This window comes from Convolutriloba macropyga, chromosome 10 (genome assembly GCF_964194025.1).
Source record: "Convolutriloba macropyga chromosome 10, txConMacr16.3, whole genome shotgun sequence".
Lineage (NCBI taxonomy): Eukaryota > Metazoa > Xenacoelomorpha > Acoela > Convolutidae > Convolutriloba > Convolutriloba macropyga.
This window is the reverse complement of record NC_134477.1, coordinates 33,943,421-33,969,273: the sequence shown is the minus strand read 5'-3', so window position 1 is coordinate 33,969,273 and position 25,853 is coordinate 33,943,421. Positions and strand designations below refer to the sequence as shown.

Here is a 25,853-nt window from a genome sequence, read left to right as displayed (position 1 = left end):
CCACAACAGGATAGTTCAATAGATTCTCAAAATTCCTTTGAGCGAATGCTAATCGTTATTGGTATTAAGCTTGATAGCCTCTTTAGTTTAGATACCTGTCTCTGAAGAAGCGTATATGTAGCTGAAGTCAATAAAAGTGAATGGTCTACTCTTTTTCGGCCAACTGTGTCGCGTTTCTAGCTATCTACTGGCTATGTTTTTAGACTTATTAATGCAGGACCTAATGCAGGACCTAATGCTAGCATGTCTATGCCCCCATCTGTCTACTACAGAAGCCAACCACTCGCCCATTGGTTGAGAGACGTTAGTCGGTTGTTTTTATGTTTTCACATTTTGTCACGCCGCAGAGCTCAAAAGAGTTGTTCAATCATGGGTTGATGCAGCTGTTCAGCTGCTTTTTTGTGCATGCCGTCAATTGTTACACTCATTAGTTGTGATCAATAGCAGCCCTCATTTTCTAAGCAGGCTATTATTTCGCCCTTGTTTTCTCCCCGAATAAAATTTGGTTTGCTTTACCTAATTTTGCCGCTTTTGGACGTTTTATTCTTCTCTCCTTCTGCTCATAGTGTTTTTTGAACAGCAGTTTATCACCAAAACAATCTAAAATGAGCGGCGTCATAAAAACGAAATCAGGATTTTTTCGTACAGCAATCAATTTTTTAATAGCAGCCGTCAGCCTCTCAACGTTTATTATTAAGGCGCTCTCCTTTTTTTAATTCGCTTTACCTTTTGATCACATTTTTCGTTTTACCTGAGTCACTATTTTCGCGTTTGACTTCTGACTTACTTCACTCACTGTTTCAACTCAATGAATTCTAAATTATTTCGCGCATCGAATTAGGAAATGTGGTGGTTACTGTCAAAAGCAAAAGAGCAAAATCAAAAGAGACCGGATAAACCGATAAAGCCCGGTCATTAAGTCATTTTGGATTAGGTTATCAAAGTTCATTAGAGTGTTTGCTAGCTCAAATTGGTATTAAGTTTTAAAGATGAATGAAGTATAGTTTTTAGACTCTAACTGAAACTGCTCGCCAATTTAGAACTGTCTTTGAGACTAAAAAAACAGGAAAAAAACAAAGTTAATTTGTCCTTGTTTTTTTTTCGTTTTCTGTTTCAATCCCGATGTGCTGCAAGCGCGTCAACGGCGGCTATCTTCATGTAATCTGCTGGCTATGTTTTCATTTATGTTCTATCTTTCCTAATCTGGGTATGGGTATCAATGGCGGCTATTTCTGGCAATCTGCCAGCTGAATTTTATCAGCTGAATTTCCTCAGCTGAATTTCAAAGTTTTTTTAAAACCATATATGACTTATCTCTGGATGAATTTTCGAGGCCACAACAGGATAGTTCAATAGATTCTCAAAATTCCTTTGAGCGAATGCTAATCGTTATTGGTATTAAGCTTGATAGCCTCTTTAGTTTAGATACCTGTCTCTGAAGAAGCGTATATGTAGCTGAAGTCAATAAAAGTGAATGGTCTACTCTTTTTCGGCCAACTTTGTCGCGTTTCTAGCTATCTACTGGCTATGTTTTTAGACTTATTAATGCAGGACCTAATGCAGGACCTAATGCTAGCATGTCTATGCCCCCATCTGTCTACTACAGAAGCCAACCACTCGCCCATTTATTCTTCTCTCCTTCTGCTCATAGTGTTTTTTGAACAGCAGTTTATCACCAAAACAATCTAAAATGAGCGGCGTCATAAAAACGAAATCAGGATTTTTTCGTACAGCAATCAATTTTTTAATAGCAGCCGTCAGCCTCTCAACGTTTATTATTAAGGCGCTCTCCTTTTTTTAATTCGCTTTACCTTTTGATCACATTTTTCGTTTTACCTGAGTCACTATTTTCGCGTTTGACTTCTGACTTACTTCACTCACTGTTTCAACTCAATGAATTCTAAATTATTTCGCGCATCGAATTAGGAAATGTGGTGGTTACTGTCAAAAGCAAAAGAGCAAAATCAAAAGAGACCGGATAAACCGATAAAGCCCGGTCATTAAGTCATTTTGGATTAGGTTATCAAAGTTCATTAGAGTGTTTGCTAGCTCAAATTGGTATTAAGTTTTAAAGATGAATGAAGTATAGTTTTTAGACTCTAACTGAAACTGCTCGCCAATTTAGAACTGTCTTTGAGACTAAAAAAACAGTAAAAAAAAATGTTAATTTGTCCTTGTTTTTTTTCGTTTTCTGTTTCAATCCCGATGTGCTGCAAGCGCGTCAACGGCGGCTATCTTCATGTAATCTGCTGGCTATGTTTTCATTTATGTTCTATCTTTCCTAATCTGGGTATGGGTATCAATGGCGGCTATTTCTGGCAATCTGCCAGCTGAATTTTATCAGCTGAATTTCCTCAGCTGAATTTCGTAGTTTTTTTAAAACCATATATGACTTATCTCTGGATGAATTTTCGAGGCCACAACAGGATAGTTCAATAGATTCTCAAAATTCCTTTGAGCGAATGCTAATCGTTATTGGTATTAAGCTTGATAGCCTCTTTAGTTTAGATACCTGTCTCTGAAGAAGCGTATATGTAGCTGAAGTCAATAAAAGTGAATGGTCTACTCTTTTTCGGCCAACTGTGTCGCGTTTCTAGCTATCTACTGGCTATGTTTTTAGACTTATTAATGCAGGACCTAATGCAGGACCTAATGCTAGCATGTCTGTGCCCCCATCTGTCTACTACAGAAGCCAACCACTCGCCCATTGGTTGAGAGACGTTAGTCGGTTGTTTTTATGTTTTCACATTTTGTCACGCCGCAGAGCTCAAAAGAGTTGTTCAATCATGGGTTGATGCAGCTGTTCAGCTGCTTTTTTGTGCATGCCGTCAATTGTTACACTCATTAGTTGTGATCAATAGCAGCCCTCATTTTCTAAGCAGGCTATTATTTCGCCCTTGTTTTCTCCCCGAATAAAATTTGGTTTGCTTTACCTAATTTTGCCGCTTTTGGACGTTTTATTCTTCTCTCCTTCTGCTCATAGTGTTTTTTGAACAGCAGTTTATCACCAAAACAATCTAAAATGAGCGGCGTCATAAAAACGAAATCAGGATTTTTTCGTACAGCAATCAATTTTTTAATAGCAGCCGTCAGCCTCTCAACGTTTATTATTAAGGCGCTCTCCTTTTTTTAATTCGCTTTACCTTTTGATCACATTTTTCGTTTTACCTGAGTCACTATTTTCGCGTTTGACTTCTGACTTACTTCACTCACTGTTTCAACTCAATGAATTCTAAATTATTTCGCGCATCGAATTAGGAAATGTGGTGGTTACTGTCAAAAGCAAAAGAGCAAAATCAAAAGAGACCGGATAAACCGATAAAGCCCGGTCATTAAGTCATTTTGGATTAGGTTATCAAAGTTCATTAGAGTGTTTGCTAGCTCAAATTGGTATTAAGTTTTAAAGATGAATGAAGTATAGTTTTTAGACTCTAACTGAAACTGCTCGCCAATTTAGAACTGTCTTTGAGACTAAAAAAACAGCAAAAAAACAAAGTTAATTTGTCCTTGTTTTTTTTTTCGTTTTCTGTTTCAATCCCGATGTGCTGCAAGCGCGTCAACGGCGGCTATCTTCATGTAATCTGCTGGCTATGTTTTCATTTATGTTCTATCTTTCCTAATCTGGGTATGGGTATCAATGGCGGCTATTTCTGGCAATCTGCCAGCTGAATTTTATCAGCTGAATTTCCTCAGCTGAATTTCAAAGTTTTTTTAAAACCATATATGACTTATCTCTGGATGAATTTTCGAGGCCACAACAGGATAGTTCAATAGATTCTCAAAATTCCTTTGAGCGAATGCTAATCGTTATTGGTATTAAGCTTGATAGCCTCTTTAGTTTAGATACCTGTCTCTGAAGAAGCGTATATGTAGCTGAAGTCAATAAAAGTGAATGGTCTACTCTTTTTCGGCCAACTGTGTCGCGTTTCTAGCTATCTACTGGCTATGTTTTTAGACTTATTAATGCAGGACCTAATGCAGGACCTAATGCTAGCATGTCTATGCCCCCATCTGTCTACTACAGAAGCCAACCACTCGCCCATTGGTTGAGAGACGTTAGTCGGTTGTTTTTATGTTTTCACATTTTGTCACGCCGCAGAGCTCAAAAGAGTTGTTCAATCATGGGTTGATGCAGCTGTTCAGCTGCTTTTTTGTGCATGCCGTCAATTGTTACACTCATTAGTTGTGATCAATAGCAGCCCTCATTTTCTAAGCAGGCTATTATTTTGCCCTTGTTTTCTCCCCGAATAAAATTTGGTTTGCTTTACCTAATTTTGCCGCTTTTGGACGTTTTATTCTTCTCTCCTTCTGCTCATAGTGTTTTTTGAACAGCAGTTTATCACCAAAACAATCTAAAATGAGCGGCGTCATAAAAACGAAATCAGGATTTTTTCGTACAGCAATCAATTTTTTAATAGCAGCCGTCAGCCTCTCAACGTTTATTATTAAGGCGCTCTCCTTTTTTTAATTCGCTTTACCTTTTGATCACATTTTTCGTTTTACCTGAGTCACTATTTTCGCGTTTGACTTCTGACTTACTTCACTCACTGTTTCAACTCAATGAATTCTAAATTATTTCGCGCATCGAATTAGGAAATGTGGTGGTTACTGTCAAAAGCAAAAGAGCAAAATCAAAAGAGACCGGATAAACCGATAAAGCCCGGTCATTAAGTCATTTTGGATTAGGTTATCAAAGTTCATTAGAGTGTTTGCTAGCTCAAATTGGTATTAAGTTTTAAAGATGAATGAAGTATAGTTTTTAGACTCTAACTGAAACTGCTCGCCAATTTAGAACTGTCTTTGAGACTAAAAAAACAGGAAAAAAAACAAAGTTAATTTGTCCTTGTTTTTTTTTCGTTTTCTGTTTCAATCCCGATGTGCTGCAAGCGCGTCAACGGCGGCTATCTTCATGTAATCTGCTGGCTATGTTTTCATTTATTTTCTATCTTTCCTAATCTGGGTATGGGTATCAATGGCGGCTATTTCTGGCAATCTGCCAGCTGAATTTTATCAGCTGAATTTCCTCAGCTGAATTTCGTAGTTTTTTCAAAACCATATATGACTTATCTCTGGATGAATTTTCGAGGCCACAACAGGATAGTTCAATAGATTCTCAAAATTCCTTTGAGCGAATGCTAATCGTTATTGGTATTAAGCTTGATAGCCTCTTTAGTTTAGATACCTGTCTCTGAAGAAGCGTATATGTAGCTGAAGTCAATAAAAGTGAATGGTCTACTCTTTTTCGGCCAACTGTGTCGCGTTTCTAGCTATCTACTGGCTATGTTTTTAGACTTATTAATAGCCGCCCTCATCTTATTAATAGCCGCCCTCAGCCGGCTATTATAGCGCTCCTGTTTTTACGACTCGAAAAGGAGTATTGGAGAAGTCCTTTTTTTAATCAATTTTATTGGACTGATTTTTGAAGAAGGAAATGAAACGCGTGAAAAAATTTGGAGTGATTTTAGGGGCTGAACAAAAGTTAAGAGCGGAGCGAAAAGAGGGCGGTTTTTGTTCATACCGCTGTTTTTGAGAGAGCGAGAAATTGATGTGTGAAAAAATTTTCTCTGAGCGAGCTAAATTTTTTTGTTCACGTGCGGCTTTTAAAAGCAGTTTTTTGCACTTTTTGATGGTTATGAGGTTTGATTATGATATTGTATTAGTTTTTGGGCTTGTCTTGATCGGAATTGAAGGTTTCAAGTAGTTAATTCTGAGTTTAATGCTAATTTGGAGGGTTTTGATCAGTTTTGCTGATTTTTTGACGAAATTTAATGATTTTTTGCCTGTTTTTTTTGTATTAATGCTTTAAGTGGGATTTGAATAGAAGCTTGTTACTTAAGGAATGTTTAGCTACCAATTGACTAAAGTTTTATTAGTGTAAATCATTCCTTTTTTCGGAAAATTGACAGAAAAATTGAGAAATTTAAACCATATTTCTTAATTTTTTTTTGCAGTTTTTCTTTTTTCTTAGTCTTAGACAACTTTCTTAGCCTATTATGACTTGCCCATTGTTTTGCGAGCTTTCCATTGCCCTAATTGGAAAGGAATTTTACTCGGCTTTATGTTTCCTTGTACTATTAAAAGAAACTCATTAAGTTTTTCTAGTTTTTTTTTCAATTTGTTTTTGAATGCTGTTTCTATTCTTCCTTAAATTTTTTATGGCGTTTGTGGAGGTTCAGGGTTTACAATAGTTGTTCTAGTTGTGTAGTCAGAAGTATGAGCAATTTTCTCCTTCGAGTCGTTTCCGGAATTCTTCCGGCTATGTTTTTTTTTACTTCGTCGAACTTTTTTTCGCTTTACCCATTTTGCCGCTTTTTCGACATTTTGCGTGAAATCTTTTTGACTTCTCTAGGCTAGTTTCACTCTTTTGTCATTCTGCTCAATGTCCTTTTAAACAGCAGCTGCTCAGCAAAGCAATTCAAAATGAAGAGAGTCAGTATAAAAAAATCAAACTCAGAAATAGAAACGGGATAAACCCATAAAGCCCATTTTTAGATGTCCGGTACTTGAACTTTGTTCTCATAAGTTTTAGTTACTGTCTTTAATGCTTATTGGTATTGATACTAGACCTTGTAGCCTCTCACTGAATGACTTAATATGTTTTTATACAAAAATCAATTTTTGTTGTTATTTTCTCTTCTTTCAATCCCAATAGAGTTATGGGAATCAACGGCGGCTATTTTCCGGCAATCTGCTGGGTATGTTAGAATTTTGGTTGCAATAATTTGTAGCGATGAAAAGTCGACCAATAGTTATTTGGAGAAGCTGACATCGCGACTCCGAAGGTTTATTTCAAAAGAAAAAGCAGTCCGATTTATATCTTTCAAAATCCGGTATACCATTCTAGAAGCCACTATGCCATTGAATTGATCTTAATTGATGTTACTTGCCGTATGCCAATTGGCATTGCTTTTTCTTAAACTGATGAGGTAAAAAACCTTTTAAGAAAACTATTCCTCATTTTTGGTCCGTGGGTTAAGAGTTCAAATTAAATGCTGAAATTTGTTCTCTAGAATTGTAAACGAAAATGTTGAAATTTTCCATTTATATATATATATATATATATATATATATATATAAAATTTTATCCTTAGATTCATATCCCGTTGTTGTTTGCATTGACAGAAGTTACGTGAAACTTACGTGAAACGGGTTTACTGCTTTTGTATATGTTCTCTCCGAAGTCTTTCTGTTCCACATTGTGTTCTTTATACCCTGTCTCGGCCATTTTCTCAGCCCAGTTTTGCGCTTCTTTCTGACAACTTTCACTCTAAAAGCGAATTTGTTTTCATTGAGACCGTAAATCTGACTTAAGCAACTGATAAATGTGTGGTTTCTACCTATATTGACTGTTTTCATTCATTATTTTTTGGTTGTTTATAGCTGGATAGTAATGTGTATATGGTGACCTCCGCAACATAGAGTCGCGATACGGTCACCATATACACATTACTCTAATTCCCTTTGTATATCCACTACTCTATATTCACTTCTTTTATATTTAAAATCTATCATATCTTGTCTCACTTAGTGCAAGCCACTAGTACAGAGTTAAGCTGGTAATTAATCGTTATCAGACGAATAGTTCGGGTTCTATCCCCACTGACTCCAGTGGACGTATCCCAGATACTAGTTTAAAACTAGTGAGACCGTGTAACAAGCACGTAAAACCAACTTGCGAAAATTGTTGTAACCACTTTATGGATAACTTGAATAAAAAACCAGCTCAACTCTTTTATAATTTTTAAGTTTTTCTAATATTTTATAAAAATTAATTGTAAAACCTAAATTCACCGTTACTATCTCTAATACCTTTATCATCAAATGGATCAATAGCTATTTTGTATTGTTCTTTAGTTTCTAAATGATGTTTATTACTATCAATAGTATAATTTGTTACATACTTAGATTTACCTTCATATATAGCGTTAGTATAATCTTCAATTGTAATCTGTTTTTGAATACTGGCTTCAGTTATACCTTTTAACTTTTTCTCTTCTTCTCTTTTAACAGTATTGTAACAATATGCTTTAGCTTTAAGGAAACATGCTTCGATAATAGTATCATTAGGTAATTCATCCTTCATGTTACCTAACTCTTTTTTATGTAAAATATCTTTTATCTTATTCATTTCAGTTTCTATATTACTATCTAAAGGAATATTTATGTTTATAAATTTACTATCTGTATCTGTGTAATGATAACTACAATCTAACTCTTTCTCAAAGTAATCATATATAGCTTTATACATGAATAGTTTAGCTTTTTCTAATATAACAAATCCAATATAATTAAACTTATCTAATTTAACATTACCTCTTGTTTTATGTACAGCTACTAGATCGTCATCAAACTCTACAGAATATTTAAAACCGATTTTTTCTACTAATTTAATATATCTATCTACATCATTAACTAACTCTACATCTTGTCTATTATTTACCTTCTCTATTGTTTTTCCATAGAAGGCATTATTCATTAACTTAAAGAATACATCCCCACATTTATCACCCTTAGCTTTAGCCTCCTTTCTTTTCTTAATATTAAACTCAATATAAGGCTTTAACCACTCACTATACTTTTGCTTAATTGTAATATCTTCCAACTTCAAACCACTAGCTAAATACCAATCTAGCATCTCACCATCAATTGCATAATCTACTTTATCCGTTAACTTTAACATTAACTTCTCATTAGGTTTATATCCTTTCGTTTTATTTACATTTTGATAATCTGTAAACTGTCCAATGTTTGCCCTAGTCTTTTCATGAAAGAATGGATTCTTGTTTGTTTTCTGTTTCAAGTCATCATTATACTTTATATCAATAGTGTAGATATAACCCTTAGTAGAGCTAGAGCTAGTGTATACCAGATAACATACTTTAATCTCACCCGTAGGTAAAGCTTGAACCATAGCAGAAGCATATAATGAGTTGTAGTCTAAATATTTTAGATATTTCTCTTTCCCAGTATACTCAGGATCTATACCTTTATTCATACATTTTACATGACAATCACCTAATACTGAAGCTAACCCACCTCTAATACCGTGTTGTTTTGTATCATAAATATTAACTGTATTTTCTTTATAATATTTAAGTCTAACATTAGTATATTTCAATCCACATAACCAAGTTAAACCTGGAGTAGAATATGTATAACAAGGATCTTTCATAATATTCTAAACACATAGCTCTAAATTTCTCAAATACATCAACTGATAACAATACATCTGTTATAAGATATATTAGATCATATAATCCTTTATTGTCTCACATTTAGTATCTTTCCAACAATCTATTGCTTGCTTATACTCTTTGTCAGTAATACCACTTTGTTTCAACTTAGAATAGAATGCTTCCTTTGGTGGTAATGTTGTTTCATGTAGTTTATCTATACTATCAAACCATTCATATGGGAATATACTTTACGTCTTGCTAAGCCACATTTGTTTAATGTTACACTCTTTATCACTCAATGTATTACTTATAGCATCTAAGCTAAGTGGATGGAAGAACCTAAACATATCTAATGCTTTTGCATAACCCAAATCAATACTAATATAATTCTCATCAGGTTTAGTTAATACTTTAAGTCTAATCTTCTTTGCTAACTTAGTTATAAATAAGTGGTTATCATAATTAATAGAATTAAATGCATACATTGATACAAAATTATTCTTAGCTTGAAGGTTACACTTATTGTGAGCATATCTTCTGAATTTACCATTTAGATGATCATGATCTCTAACGATGACTTTACCCAAGTTCTCATTACAATATTAACATCTACTATATTATCGGTGAAACCGCTTCGCGGATGGAGTAATACTATCTTCTTTCAATGGAATATTTATACTAAATATATCTTTAAATAATTTATTATAATGATCTACTCTATCCTCAAACCAATCAACTACTTTATCACCACAGTTACATTCATACTTATCTTCTAATATATCAGGATAATCACTTTTTATATATAAACAACAAGCAAAAGGAATGTGTTTACCATCTTTTATTATACATTCAAAATCATAATACATAGCAAATGGTACTCTGTTTTTATAATGGAACTTGTCAAACTTTAGATATTCATCTTTATGGAATGTTCGTCTACCTATATGTTTCTGTATATTACATAAAACCAAATGTTTATTTAATGCATAATCTGTTCTAAATGATACACAACATTTTAGACATGGATAACATTTATGTTTAGGTGATTTTCTTAATAAGAATGATACATCTTTACATAGGAAATAATGATTATCCCAGTATAATATATTACATTTTTTAGGATCATTATGATTAATTAATACAGGATTAATAGTTTTAATTTTATTTTTATTAAGTACATTAAATAATACTTTCTTTATTTAGTTCTTGTATTTTCTTTAAGTGATAATAATCATATGGAGGTGTAACTCCATTTGGCAATTTTATCTCATGAATATATTCTGGTTCATTATAATTGCTAACTCTACTGGGATTATGTGGTGCAGGATGTAGATAAGCAATTAGACACCATAGTAAACATTTATTATTGCTATTATGTATATTAAGTATATATCTAGAGGTGAATGGTAACTCAGTATCACATCCACCACTAGGATAAAACCTATGTATATACATTGTACTTTTGATAAATCTTTGCATACTCCATCCAGATTGATTCATTTCCTGTTCCTGCATTCGTGTCTCTAGTTCCCCATTCAATAAATCCAAGTCATGTGCACCATTATTTTGCCTAGTCATTAACCTAAAGGTGAATTCGTTTTCTTCTAACTTATCATCCGTAGGTTTTTTATACTTAACTACATCAAAGGCGTTAAATTTAATATGGGGATGTATGTTATGCAATGACTCCAGTATATTCAAGAATTTAGGATCTTCATAATTACTACTAGTTATTTTTTATTTGATTATGCTTCATGTTATGATCTAATCCTAACTCACTAACTTTATCTCTCCACTTCTTATCAACAAGTTTTTCTGTCTAACATTTTCTTTATGTTCTTCTGATTCATTGTGTTCATTTTTCTTGTTATATCTGGTATTACATATATTGCAATAATTTGAAGCTTCCTTAGTTATATCCTTATCAGTGAACTGCTTTCAGAGTGGTGTAACCACCTTGTGAATCCTTATCCTTATCCTTTCCCTCTACATTATCTAGATGCATCTTTGTTTTCAAATGTTGATTCACACTATATTGACTTAGAGAAGTCTTACATATTACACAATCAAACTTACTCCCGTTCTTTGCTATTTCCCCATTAACTAGTCTAACATTATTCCTATGTTTTAATGTTGTCACATGATTATTATAAGCGGTATTATTATCAAGATACATATCACAACTATCACAAAACTTTATTCCTTCTTCAGGATACTGCTCATCTAACTTTTGTTCTATATCTTTATTAGTAACTTTTATTCCATCCTCATTAGCACGCTCAATAATTTTAATTCTATTATATAATCGCTCATTCTTTTTATGTTTAAGTGATTGAATGTGTCTCTTATAATTCTTTCGAGTTATCTCTTCATCACATTCTTGACATCTAATCTTATTTGTTTTAGGCTTTTGGACATAGACAAAATCATCAGATGAATTTGAGTCTAAATCTGAATCTTTAGATTGATCTAAGTCATTAGATTGATCTAAGTCTTGAGATTGATCTAAGTCTTTAGATTGATCTAAATCTGGAAAGTATTTTGCTTCAGCCTTTCGCAATGACTCACGCATATCTTCTTTTCGTTGTTTTAATTTACTAACCTGTTTATCATGCGACTCTTTTATTTCTTCATTTATTTGATTAAACCTTCTGATTGATTCTAAAGATTTTTCTAATTCTATTTTTTGTCTTTCCTTATCTACTGTTTTGATTTCTTCCCTTGGTTTGTTTTTATTTTTTAACATTTGGACCGCCATGCTAGTAGAACTAGATGGAGCTTGTCCATGAGATTGAGCTTGCTCACTTTGAGATTGGACTTGACCTCTTCCAGTTAGAATGTTACCGTTGTTTTCCTTCACACTCATTTTTATATGCTAAATTTGGAAATAATATTATTTATATACCTTTTCAATACTATAAAAATGATTAGTACCAAATGTGATAATTGTAAAAATAAAGCTTGGTGTTGGAGATGTGATTAATGCCAAAGTAAACCTTTATCATGTTTTGTATGTGATGAAATTATAACATATAGAGAAAGACATAATCATATGAGTAAGCATTATAATGATCCAGATCAATATTTAGTATGTAAAAAGTTCAATGTAAATAAACATCTCTCACTATAGATTCAAACATTACACTTGCAGGATATGCTTATATCTCAATAGATATAGATTTGGTAACACTAAAGAAAGATTTAAAGAACATGCAAAGAAATATTATATCCATGAAGCGGTTCAATGGAGTTGTTTGGTTAACCACGAGCGAAGCTCGTTTGCAAATTCACCGATAGTGAAACATGGGAGAAGCCCTATCTGTGAATCAATTCCCTCTGATTGAGGTCTAATCAGATCAGAATTTCATTCTGAAGTTTAGTACAATAAAACGTTATTTTTATTCCTTATATAATGATTTATCAATGGTAAACCAAGAAGTTTGGGAATGGGCTAAGATTTTGTTTCACCAACCAAAGATTTTCTCCTCCCTGATTATTTAACTATAAAAAATGGCTAAGCTAGATAAACTTATAGAATTAAACAGTCTAGAAAAACAAAACAGAAGAAATAGATTAGAAGATAAATTAAAACAACAAGAATATTATGGTGAAATAGAAGAGTTATTTGATCCTTAAACTAAAACACTAAATGCAAACAATGAACACAATCTAGCATTAAGTGAACAAACATTAAGAGCAATAGATTGGCAAAATCAAGAGTTAGATAAACAAACTAAGATGATAGAGCAAACTAGAAACAGGGCATTAATGAAGCCCGATTTGTCCAATGAAGCAGTGGAGGAAACTCAAGATATAGCACCAGTTTATGTTGATACAAAAACAGCCAAACTTCTTCATGACATGGGGGCTCAAACTAATCCTCAATTAAAATTAAATCTTGTAGATTTGCCAACTAGAAGATATAAAATGAATGATGTTGATATAACCCTAGAGCAGGGTGCATTTTTAGTTAAAGATAATATATTTGAATTTTCAGATGGATTTACTATCTTTCTTACTAAATGAAATGTAACATATGAAGATAATATTGAGGAAGATGAAAACAAAATTAAAAGCTTTTTAAAGGATATTAGATATGATTTAGGAAAAGGGGATAAGAAAAGCGCTAGATATAGAACAATAAAACGTATTATGGGGGTAAAAGATGATGTATTTGGCAGGGGTTTAAATAGCAACCCTAACCCAAATAACTTAATAGAAAGACTAGAATTATTAATACTGGAAACAAAAGCTGGTCATGATGGATTAAATGATGAAATGCTAGATATATCTAAGCAACTATTATCTATGAATGTTGTTAATCAAGAGCAACTAGATAATTTTGTTTTTAACTATGGTAAATAAATAATGATGGAAACACAACAACAACAACAACAACAACAACTAGCTAAAGAAGTATTCAGTCCTCAAATATCAAAGTTTGGAAGACAAAGAATAATACCATTATATAAAGATGAAACATGGTCAGCTGATTTAATTGATAAGTCATCTCTAAGTAAATACAATAATAATTATAAGTTTATATTAACAGTTATAGATATATTCACAAAATATGCTTGGGCTATTCCATTAAAGAATAAATCTGGTTTATCTATAACTAATGATTTTAAAATAGTATCAGGTGAACATCCACAAGGTGGTTCTGAACCTAGAAAACCAGAAAAGTTATGGGCAGATAGAGGTAGTGAGTTTTACAATAAAACATTTAAATCTTTACTTAAAAATATGAAACAAAACTATATTCTACTTATAGTGATTTAAAGGCTGTGTTTATAGAGAGATTTAATAGAACATTATTACACATAAATAATAAACCAATGTTCATCAATGGTGATAGTAATTGGGTAAATATATTAAATGATGCTGTTGTAACATATAACAATAACATTCAACAATTAATATGACAACAATTGATGCTTCTAATAACCCTGATAAAGTTAGATACACTTTTAGTTTTAAGAATATTAAACCTAAACTTAAAGTCGGTGATTATGTCAGGAATGCTGACAAACGTAACATTTTCTCTAAAGGTTACACTTCTAATTGGAATAGAGAATTGTTTAAAGTTAATGAAGTTCTAAAAACACAACCATCGACATATAAAATAGAAGATATTAATGGTGAGATAATAGAAGGTAAATATTACGAACAAGAATTATTAAAATCCGAGTTTGATTTTGAATCTAATAATAAGGTTTTAAAATCATTAGACATATTTCTTACTGTAAACAAATACAAAGATGACAAGAAATAGATTTAACCAAGCGAAACATCTATCGGGGAACCCACTTCTCGGATCAACATCAACAAACAACTTAACACTAAGTAAGGCTCGTGGGTTATTCCTAGAAGATAATGATAATACTGATATGAAGGATACCTATAAAATTACAAATGTTCATCCTCCAATAGTTGAAAAAGATGTTGTTAATAAAGAGTATTGTGACAATAACTTATTATCCTCTTCTAATGAAATAGACATTTTACCTAGAAACATAACTAAACTAGGAAAAGGTGAATTTGATAAAGTCACAACTAAAACATTACAACTAAATGAAACACAAGTTAATGATGAACTAATTAATGAGTTTATTGAATCAACAAATACTGTTAAGTTTTGTAATTAAGTTGCTGCTGATACTATCTCTAAATATAATCAATTAAAACAAGAATTTGATAATAATAAGTTTAATCAGAATATCACTAACATACAACTAGATGATATGTTTACTACTGGGCTAAAAGAATTTAAAGAAGTTAATAAAAAGACTAATTCTTTTATAGATGAAGCCCTTTTAAAGAATAAAAGGACAATAGTACAATATATAATTGCTATACTTTTATGAAGTACGTTACTTGATAATAAAGAACAAAAAAGTCTAGAGAAGCATTATGGTTTTAAACAAGAAGATATAACGAAAGAAATAGAAAGAATTTTTACTTATTAAAATAACCAAAACTATGACTAACCCAACAGCGCGGAGTGAGAAATTACTATATCCCAACTTGTCAACCGTTAATGAACAATACATAAACGAAAAGATTCAAGCTAATAATAAATTTAACAACAATATTAACATTATAAAAGATTTTAGAAATTATTATGAAACTGAAACTAATAACTGTAATAAGAAGTTAAGTAGATATAAGAATTATATTAACGTAGCTGAGATAACAGAAATAGTATTATCATCTATAGCAAAAACTGCAACATCAACATCAGTTGCATTAACAGGTATAGGATTACCTTATTCTATACCAACAGCTTTTGCTACAGCAACTGTTTGTGGTTCACTATCAAAAATAATTAATACTAAAATAAGAAATAAAATTATAAAGTATTCACAAATGTATATTTTAAGTAAACAGTTTAGCGACAAGTTAATAGACTATATACTAAATCAATGAATGATAATAAAATAGATGATGATGAGTATAATTAATTAGTTAAGGTTAATGAGGGTTAAAAGAAGAACAAGAAAAACAAGCTGAGTGTTTTTTTAAACTAAAGTTGTTAGCGTTTAGTTATAATAATGTATTTAGTAATAATAATTTTAGTATTAATATTTATCAATAATCATAAAGATATTATAAATATAATCATAATTCTAATCATAAATATAATATAATCATAATCATAAACATAAATATAAACATAATCATAAATTTAATCATGACTATAATCAAATAATTATCTCTTCTTAGTACCTAAATATAACCCTCTTCCTTTTTGTACTACCTTTATACCTTCACCAGTAGTTGCAAATTTAATTAAATCAGGTGTGGCTGATAAAGCAGCTCTAGGGTTTCTAGATGCAGCTGCACTTCCTATTTTACTTGCTGTTTCTAATGCTCTTACTGGATTATTGGCAACCTTCTTTCCAAAGTTAACTGTAGCCCTACCAACACTTTTAAAGAAATCTTTCAATCCCTCTGCTTCTATGGTTGCATCACTAACAGTCATTGACTTATTTCTCTTACACTTAACACAATTACCCCTTAACATTTTAGTAACTTTTGAAGTAATAACTCCACTTATATTATTAGTACCACTATAATGTCTGCCACCAACACAATATGAATTAGTTTTAAATTTCTGTAAAAGACTCTTTTCTATATTTAAAAAATAATGGAAGTTAAAAAGTATAATCCCTTTGTTGTTATTAAGCCTACGGGTTCCACCCGCGATCGAAGCTCGAAGCCTAAGGTTAGGCCCAAGGCTAAGATTAAGGTTGAAGCTGGAGGCTTATCCCTAGAGAATAAAAAAACTAGAAATTATTTATGCTAGGGGTTTTGTTAAGACAGGTAAGAAATAGTTATCAGGAACTGCTTCGCAGATAATTATAATTATCTACGAAGTAGCTTTGCTAATCAGGAACTGCTTCGCACATGTTTCACCATAACTATGACTATAACAATGACTAAAACTATAGTTATGATATAATATCAACCATCTTATTACCATCACTATTCACACTAATAACCTTTCTAGTTAATACTAATGCATGACATATAACATCTGCAACTGCAGCACTAAATTTAAAATTAAGTTGTATTGGTTGTGGACCTATATGATCACTTTGATATCTAGTATCAAATACATATATTCTATAACTACTTTTGAATGTTCTATGATTTATAAATGGTTTTTTATTATGTGGTAGCCCATTATAATCTTTATTAAAGCTAACAATTTCTTTAAAAGCCTCATTATAATTATTAGTACCATAATTAATATTCATTCTATCCTCGGGATAAAACTCACTACCAATCTTACAATAACATTCACTAACATTCATTACATCAAATGTACTTGCATCATGAGTTTGTTCATTAACATTATTATTTTCAAAACCAACTATTATATATTGTGGTCTTTCCATACCACTTTCCATACCAAGATCAAACAAGTAATTAAACCCTTTTGCACAATAATTCTATGATCATTACTAGGATCAATACTAGGTACACAATGATATATCTCTAATTTCTATATTACCATCATTAGCAACTGCGCCAGGATTAGCATTAACTCTATATAGAGCTCCATCATTATTATTTCTTTTTGATATTGGTTTAAATCCTAAACCATATATAATCTTTTCTAAATCATTTACAAAACCAAATAGATCACTCATCTTAATCATCATATACATATGACCTCGTTGTGCAGCAATATGGTCACCTTTAAGTTGACTATCTCTATTACCTTGATTTTTATTAAAACCACTCTCATATTCATCATCAGTACTAGTTAATAACTTATACATCAATAGATTAGGATGACAATGATCTATATATTCAATAGTCCTGCCACCACTAGTTTCAAGCTTAATTGAACAAAACAATGCCATCATACCATGATTAACTAATCTGATATTAGCATCATTAGCAAATACACCACCAGCATCATCTGCTACAACAAACTCTATCTCTAGATATGAATCATGCAAATTTATGCATGATTCTCTTCTCTATTGAGAATGATATTAATGTTAGTATTGATTGTATTCATTGTTGCCAGATTATTTGGTTTATATTTTGTAATCTTACTTTTGTGTATATCATTATTATAACCATAAGTTGTATCCAAATAAAATCCGTTTTTATTAGATAAAAAATGACAGACAATTTAATCCTAAGGGAACTACAAATTATACATGAGGCTTTAACTAAAACTAAAGAAGAGCATACACTTAACTTTAGAATGATAAAGCCAACAGAAAAGTTTAACTTTAGTGAACCTATACTTAACTCTTCAAAATTAGGTTTAATTAGATTATCTGTTTATAATTCGGTGTTTAATGTGAATAGAAGGAACAATCAATTCATATATTATATCAAGGGTGAAACATGGTCAGATACCCGTATTTTAGCTATTATACCAGGAGCATATGAATTATTCGAAATAGCAGAATTAATAAAAGAAGAAAATAATGGTAATGTTATAATAGAATCTGATAAGAATGCAATGAAAAGTTTAATGGAAGTAAAACAAGGTGCAATTAACTTTGACATAAAAAATTCAATAGCCCCATTACTGGGCTTTAGAAAAATAGTATATGAACAAGGTAAATATACATCTCAGCAAATTGTTGATATTATGGGTTTTAGTACTATTAACATTCTTTGTAATGTGATATCTGGTGTTAAAGATAATGGGAATAACACAGACATACTATATACTTTTACTCTAACAGAGCCACCAGGCTATCTAATAAATATTATACCAACTAATATCTTATATCAAAATATAACTAAAGATAGAATAGAATATATAGAGTTTCATATTAAGGATGAGCATGGAAGACCTATAGACTTTATTGGTAACTTATTGAGTTTTACTTTGCATCTGACATAGTCAGCAACTTCGTTGATCTGGTGTATCTAGCTGGGTGAAGCCCCCCATTTGATTTAGAATATATTTATCTAAGAAGCAGTTTCCCTGATAGTTAATGATATGGTTATCTGCGAACAGACTCCGTCTTTGGTTTACCAACGAGCTTTGCTCGTGGCTAGCCAAGCAGTTTCACTGATAGTTCAATCTCTATCTATAATAATAGCCATGCACATAGAAATAATTTAACTACAAAACTCTCCGATCCCAATTAATTCTTAGTTTACCATTAATATTTTTATTTTTAGTTATATCAATGACAATGTAATTATAAGGCTCTTTCCATACCTTATTTCATATATTAGCAAAATCATTATAACTAAGTTCAACATTATTAAAGAAATCTTGATGTATCGATGCTAGGACTTTACCTCTCTGTTCAAATAAAATAAATAGATTACAGTTTTCTCTAACACTCTGCCTTTCCAGAGAGAACAGGTTTTGATTAGGATATATCATATTGCAATTATTATGTCTACCTCTACAAAAGTATTCATTAATAACTGGTTCTTTGGCTCTAACATCATCGAATATCATTAGTTTCTTTAAGTCTTTGGGTAGTTTATCAGATGGTAAATCTTTTATATCTTTAATAAATTCTATAATTGCTTTTGGATTTATTCTTTCTAATCCATAGTATTGATCACCAGTAGGTCCAATGATGTATAGCTTATCAAAATATATACTAGCTAGAATTAGTTTTTTTAATAAGAATATCTTACCACATTCACTAGGACCAGATATTATACATCTAAACTTATCTGGGAAGGTGGCTTCAGTAATTATATCATCATCATTTAGCCATGATTGTAGATCTTCATTTATGTTTTTGGAAATATTGTTACTAAGACATTCTTTGTTGTTAGGTTTACCCTTTTGATAGGACTTCGTCCATCCGGGAACCGGTTCCACCGATGTTTCGCCATGTTTTTCATCAAATTGATATATAACATTATCATTAACATTATCATTATCATTAACATTATTAGCAAAGCTACTTCGTAGATCATTATCAATAACATTATCATTAACATTATCTTTATCCTTAACATTATCATTAACATTATCTTTATCATTAACATTATTAGCAAAGCTACTTCGTAGATCATTATTATTATCAATAACATTATCATTAACATTAACATTATCATTATTATTACATTTATCTTTAACATTATCACTATCATTATCATTATCATTAACATTATATTTATCATTAACATTACAACCTAAACAAAAACACTCATTATATATTCCTGGATATTTACATTGATTAACTAGAATATTCAAAGCACTTTTAATTCTAAATCCTCTATCAATGAGATAGATCATATATAAACAATAAGCCCCACAATAAGATTCATCATATTGTTGTATTCTCTCATTAGACCCAACATATTCTTCTAAAAATAATGGTGGGGTTTCTACACCAAAACTATCCAAGTAATACACAGGACCGCCTTCTCTTCTTATAACTAAAACCCAATGTGTACCATCAGTTGGATGCAGATTCACAATAATGTTTAAGTTAGGTTCATAGATCTGCGAAGCAGGTTCCCTGGTTGTTATAGGACTTTGATCTCTCATTACTATTTCAATTGGTGTTAGACTTATATCTTTACCTAAATCTTTTATTCTGATATCACTCATAGCATTATTATCAATATTAAATTTATTATTGAATTCCTCAAAAGTTAGGATAAGCATTTTTATATAATAAATTTTATATATAAAAATGGATAAAGGCGGTATACTTTTTTTTCTTATTATTATAATTGGAATTTGTTATGTAATATATGATTCAATACCGAGTAAATGCACAAAACTAGAAGAAAGCTTTGGTGGATTTAAGAATAGGAGTCTAGTTAGATTTGAATATGAAAAGTCACCATTACATGCTATTGTTTATGGTGGAACTGGTACAGGGAAAACATTTTTTATTAGACAATACTTAAATTTATATTCAGTCCAAAACCAAGACCAAAACCAAGACCAAAACCAAGACCAAGCTAAAAATATAGTTATAGTGTGTAAAGATGACAGAGACTGGATAGATCCTGAGTCTAAGTTTTATACTGGGTTTAATAAATCTAATATAAAAATGATCACAAAAAATAATATGCATAAATTTCAAAATTGTGTAATAGTACTTGATGATATGGGTGATAGGTTAAATAAGGATATAGCTTATTATTTTACTGAAGGTAGACATTATAATATTCAAATGATTGTAATGTGTCATAAACCAGCTCAAATAATTAATACAGCAAGAATGAGTTGTGATACTATTTATTTAACAACTTATAATGGACCTGATCTATTTAAAATCTTTAATGAGATATATAAATGTGAACATGACTTTAGTAAATTAATTAGTGAGTTAAATAGTAACCATTATAATCGTACAGATGGAATGTCAATTGAACTTCGTTATGGTTTAATTAAATATAATAAGAAGGAAAATACTTTTATTATTATTAATAGTAATAGAACAATGATATATGATTCAAGAGTTGGTTTCCTTGATTTAAAAGCTCTTAGTTCAAAGGATGAATTAAAAAGAGAAGACATATATAAACTTATAGCATATATGAAACCACTCATGATAAATGCAACAGATAGAAATACCATTAATCATGATAATTATCAGTTTTTTTTTATAAACTTCTTAAATTAAATAATATTAAAATACAGAATGATGTTTTAACTAAAGAAATGATTATGGGAAAGGGTATAAAAAGTTTATCAACTATTGGTGGAATTATAAGCTCAGGTTTAATTTTATTTATTTATATTTACCCTGATATAATATCAAGAAATGCTGGGAGTGTAGCAATGGGAGCAAGCACAATGTTGAGTAGAGTAAATACCTTGGTTAATGTTGGATATGGAGAAGAGTTGTATAATGATCTGCGAAGTAGCTTTGCTGATAGTGAAACATGGGCAAAGCCCACTCTGCGAAGCAGTTTCACTGATCTACGAAATGCAATACAAGAAGAATATATAAACGACAAGGTTGGGACTTGATAGAAAGGGAGGAAAGTTTTTAACCTATAATGAACTATATGGAAATAATGAAGAATTGAGAAGAGATTATAAATTTTGTTCGAGATAAAAAAGAATTAGACCTTGAATTGATTTTGGATAAGAGATGTAAAACTGATACACTCAATACGTTAGGAAATAAATATTTAACAGAGTGTATCACATCTAAAGATAATACTAAAGATTTATTTGAAATTATGGTTAGATATTACCCCGCAAAATGATTAGGTAAATATTGAAGTTTGCCCTATTATAAATGCTTTTAAAATGTTTAGAGTGTAACTATAAATATGGAAACATTGCTGTTTTAAAATATCATTATGAATCATGTCATAAAGATAAAACTGATAAATGTATGTGTGGTAATATAATACTAAGTGGTATTTGTGCTAATAATTTTTCTCCATGGGGTTGTTCTTTAAAAAATGAATCTAGTTCTAGTTCTAGCTCTGGTTCTGGTTCTAGTTCTATCTATGACTCTAACTCTAACTCAGATCCTTACCCTAACCCTAACCTTAACCCTAACCTCAACCCTAACCCTAAACTTAACCTTAATCCTAACTTTAACCCAGATGTCCTAATTAGAAGTTGTAATAAATGTAATTATGTAAAGCCACTAACTGATTTTGATGAGAGTAAGTATACATGTAGAAGTTGTACTTCAGCTAAAGTTAATTGTCCATATTGTGCTCCTGTTGTGAGATATGATGGGATACGGGCTCATGTAAAGAAACAACATCCAGATGTAGATATACCTAAAGGATTTAGTAGAAGCTTATTAGATAAAAGACAAAGTCCTAGAGCTGTAAATCCTTTAGTTATTAGCCAAACTGAGGAAAGTTGTTGGTGTAACAAGACCGAAGGTCCTTCGTGTAAATATTATAATTTTGTATCATGTCTCATTAATAACGGGTTAAATATAGAAAAAGTAAAAGAAAATATAAATTTATTGAAGTATAGATAATTTGAAATAAGTGTAAAAAATAAAAAGAAATATCAAAAAAAGAGGGAATCACTCTTTAAGAGCGAAAAAGAGCCATCTTTCTACTGGGAGATCACCCCGAATAAGAGTGAATCGCTCTTAAAGAGTGATTCGCTCTTAAAAGAGGGATTTCGCTCTTATTTTGAAATTTGCTTTATTTTTTTAATAAATTAAATTTTGCTATTACTTTGGGTTTTAGCTTGATTATGACTTGACCAAGTAGTAAATAAAAACAAGGATCCTAATATTATATAAATACAGCAAAATTTAAAATTTACAAGAGTTTAGCTGGTTTTTTATTCAAGTTACACTGAAAAAACACTAATCACTGTGTTTCCACCGATCTCAGCGTTTTTGACTGTGCTCTTTTTGTTCAAGTTATCCACGAAGTGGCTTCATCAATTTTCGCAAGTTTGGTTTTACGTGCTTGTTACACGATCTCACTAGTTATACTGAAAAACACTAATCACTGTGTTTCCACCGATCTCAGTGTTTTTGACTGTATACCCATCACAGTGTGTCCCATATACGGTCTCACAGCAGGGATCATCCTTTTTAAGAACTGTGATTTGGGTTTTTTTTATCTCTCTTAGTTTTATTGCAATTCATCTAATCCTGAAAGGCGGTATCGCCGATCGGGGGACGTTCACTGGAGTCAGTGAGGAAGGAACCCCAAACCTTCCGTTTGCCAAAGCAACTTAACTAGACTCGATGATTTAACCACTACACCAAGTGAGACAGAAAGTTTTAGTTTTAAATTGATTAAATATTGATTGGGGGATATATGAAAATTTTTATTATTTTAATATTTCTTTCAATTTTTGTTTAAGTTTTCTTTTTTTTGTTCAAGTTTTTTCGCAAGTTGGTTTTGCGTGCTTGTTACACGGTCTCACTAGTTTTATACTAGTATCTGGGATATGTCCACTGGAGTCAGTGGGGATAGAACCCGAACTATCCGTCTGATAACGATTAATTACCAGCTTAACTCTGTACTAGTGGCTTGCACTAAGTGAGACAAGATATGATAGATTTTAAATATAAAAGAAGTGAATATAGAGTAGTTGATATATAAAGGGAATTAGAATAATGTGTATATGGTGACCGTATCGCGACTCTATGTTGCGGAGGTCACCATATACACATTACTCTGGATGTATAAAACTCACTGTTTTGAGAGGTGGCACTCCATGTTTTTCCCTATAATTGTTGTGCTCTGAGATCAGAAAGTGAATGAATTCCTCGTCTGTCAAATTGACGTCACTGGAACTCTGGAAATAGCAAAGAAATGAGTGGATAAGTTTTAGTAAATCGTGTTTATATGTTAATAAGTAGTGACGTGACTCCTGTCTAGTTGGTAAAAGAATTCCATTTTAGGACAAATAGTCTTCATAACGGTGATAACGTTCATGTTCTGGAAGTGTCACCATTAGTGGTACAACCAGTTCATAAGATTTCGGTTTTAAACATTCGGTGAAGATTCTTGATGGAAGGAAAACGATCAAAAGTTCTTTTCCAAACAGAAAATCTTACCTTGGCTTTGCTTGTGCCGCATCCCATTCGACAGATCGAATTCAGGCAATAAACAATCTTCAGTCTTATAATCTTGCGTGAAACAAACGTAGAGGAAACGCCGCTGAATGCTGTGCCGCGAATAGTTAAGAATGTTTAATAACGTTACTAATAGCTTGGTTAAATTTGTTTTAATCTTTTTCTTAATTGTTACGTTCACTGATGCAGTTTGCCGTAGCAAAACATGTAACTATTAAAAGCGTATTCAGCGCTCAATTTCTGACGTCATCTCTTGTATAATTTTTGAATATTTGGTCCAATTTTTTCTAAGTTTCTAGCAATACGATTTGTATGTTACTTTTATTCGCTGAAGTGTTTCTTAAGTTATTCAGATCTGTTGAATGCTATAAATATGCTTACAGCTGATCTTTGAACGTTCTCAAAGCCAATCTCATAGCTAATCAATTTGTATTATTTTTTTTAATCTGCAAACATGTAAATTAAACTAACCACTTGGTTAATGTTACATGTTAGAAATTTATTAATCAAACATTATTTTTTTCTAATTTATAACAAACTAAGGTTCGGTTTTCGTAAAGTAATTTAATAAAAAATATGTTTAAATCCTGCAACCCTTCTGTCTATTGGAACTCTTTCGTGTCGTTTAAGCATTTCCGCTGTAACTTTTTGTTTAAATTTGGTCTTCGACGTTTCTTTTCTAATTGTAATTGGAAGTGTGTTCCATTTTCGAATAAAGTTACGAACAATTGAACCATTACTCCATTTTGACTTACATTTTTGTTCTAAGAAAAGGTTATGGGTTCGTTTGTTTACAATAATAGGCACGTTTTCTAAAAATCTGAAATGTTTATTAGAGCGATTTCTTGTTTGTTGGAGAATATTGAAAAATCTATTTAAAGACACCCGTGTTATTTGGAGCTCTGCTGGAAGAATTTTAGTCTCCAGAAGTAGATCTCTGGCAGTATCGAATTTGGTTTTCATAAAGCAAACTTTTATTCCCCAGTTTATCTGTTTGTTAATTCTGTCAATAGAGTAAGATGGTAAATTTTGAAAAAAAATTGCGCTAAAATCTAAATGAGACAAAACTAGTGATTTAAAAAGATTTATTCTTGTTTTTAGCGGTACCTGATAACGAACCAAATATAATGATCTGATTGCTGAAGCCATTTTACTGATAACCTTATTTAGTTGATTTTGGTATGTCAGTTCCCTATCAATTATTACACCTAAATATCTACATTTTTCAGATGCTTCCAATCGGTGTCCCTTGAAATCGACAGTTTCAATGATCGGCAATTTTTCATTCCTGAACACCATTAATTCCGTTTTTTTCTCATTCAAAGTTAACCTGTTTTGTTTCATATATTGATCTGCCTTGTTTAATGTATCTTCAGCTATTAGCTGCAAATTTGCTTCATTCTTTGCATAAAATCTTAGACATTCTGTCTTTTCTACTAATTAACGATAATAAACGCTTCATTAGTCTGACTCGTTGTGAAAGGAAGGAGAAACAGTGTCAGTGGATGTTGCGACCACGGATAGACCTTCGTTACACTTTTTAACATTTTTCTTGCAAAAAATTGACTTTAAATTGATGAGTTTTAGATCAACCTATCAGATCACGGTGAAATCTTCGACCTTAAATCTCAATTAATTGCAATCTGTTATGCGCTCGTTCGGCTCTGCCGGTGTCTTTCTGGGA

General features: G+C 31.5%; 2 protein-coding genes across 2 annotated transcripts in view; one reads left to right on the top strand and one right to left on the bottom strand.

The window, feature by feature from the left end:
• LOC142347999 (neurofibromin-like) overlaps positions 1-25,853 on the top strand; it is a 634,373-nt gene that overhangs the window by 196,362 nt on the left and 412,158 nt on the right. The window lies entirely within an intron of this gene.
• LOC142348001 (Golgi-associated plant pathogenesis-related protein 1-like) lies at positions 7,094-24,422 on the bottom strand. Its single transcript, XM_075399165.1, has 3 exons — positions 24,152-24,422; positions 23,788-23,889; positions 7,094-7,267 (listed from the first exon to the last, which is right to left on the bottom strand). Exons 1-3 carry the CDS (start codon positions 24,176-24,178, stop codon positions 7,094-7,096), a joined length of 303 nt encoding a protein of 100 aa, XP_075255280.1. The 5' UTR covers positions 24,179-24,422.

What these genes read in the sequence shown, in the direction of transcription:
- LOC142348001 (XM_075399165.1), bottom strand. Translation starts at nt 24,178, where the DNA reads ATGGGATGCGGCACAAGCAAAGCCAAG. An exon ending in GCGGCACAAGCAAAGCCAAG is followed by an intron (nt 23,890 to 24,151) that starts GTAAGATTTTCT and finishes TGCTATTTCCAG; the next exon opens with AGTTCCAGTGACGTCAATTT. An exon ending in GAGTGCCACCTCTCAAAACA is followed by an intron (nt 7,268 to 23,787) that starts GTGAGTTTTATA and finishes ATTCGCTTTTAG; the next exon opens with AGTGAAAGTTGTCAGAAAGA.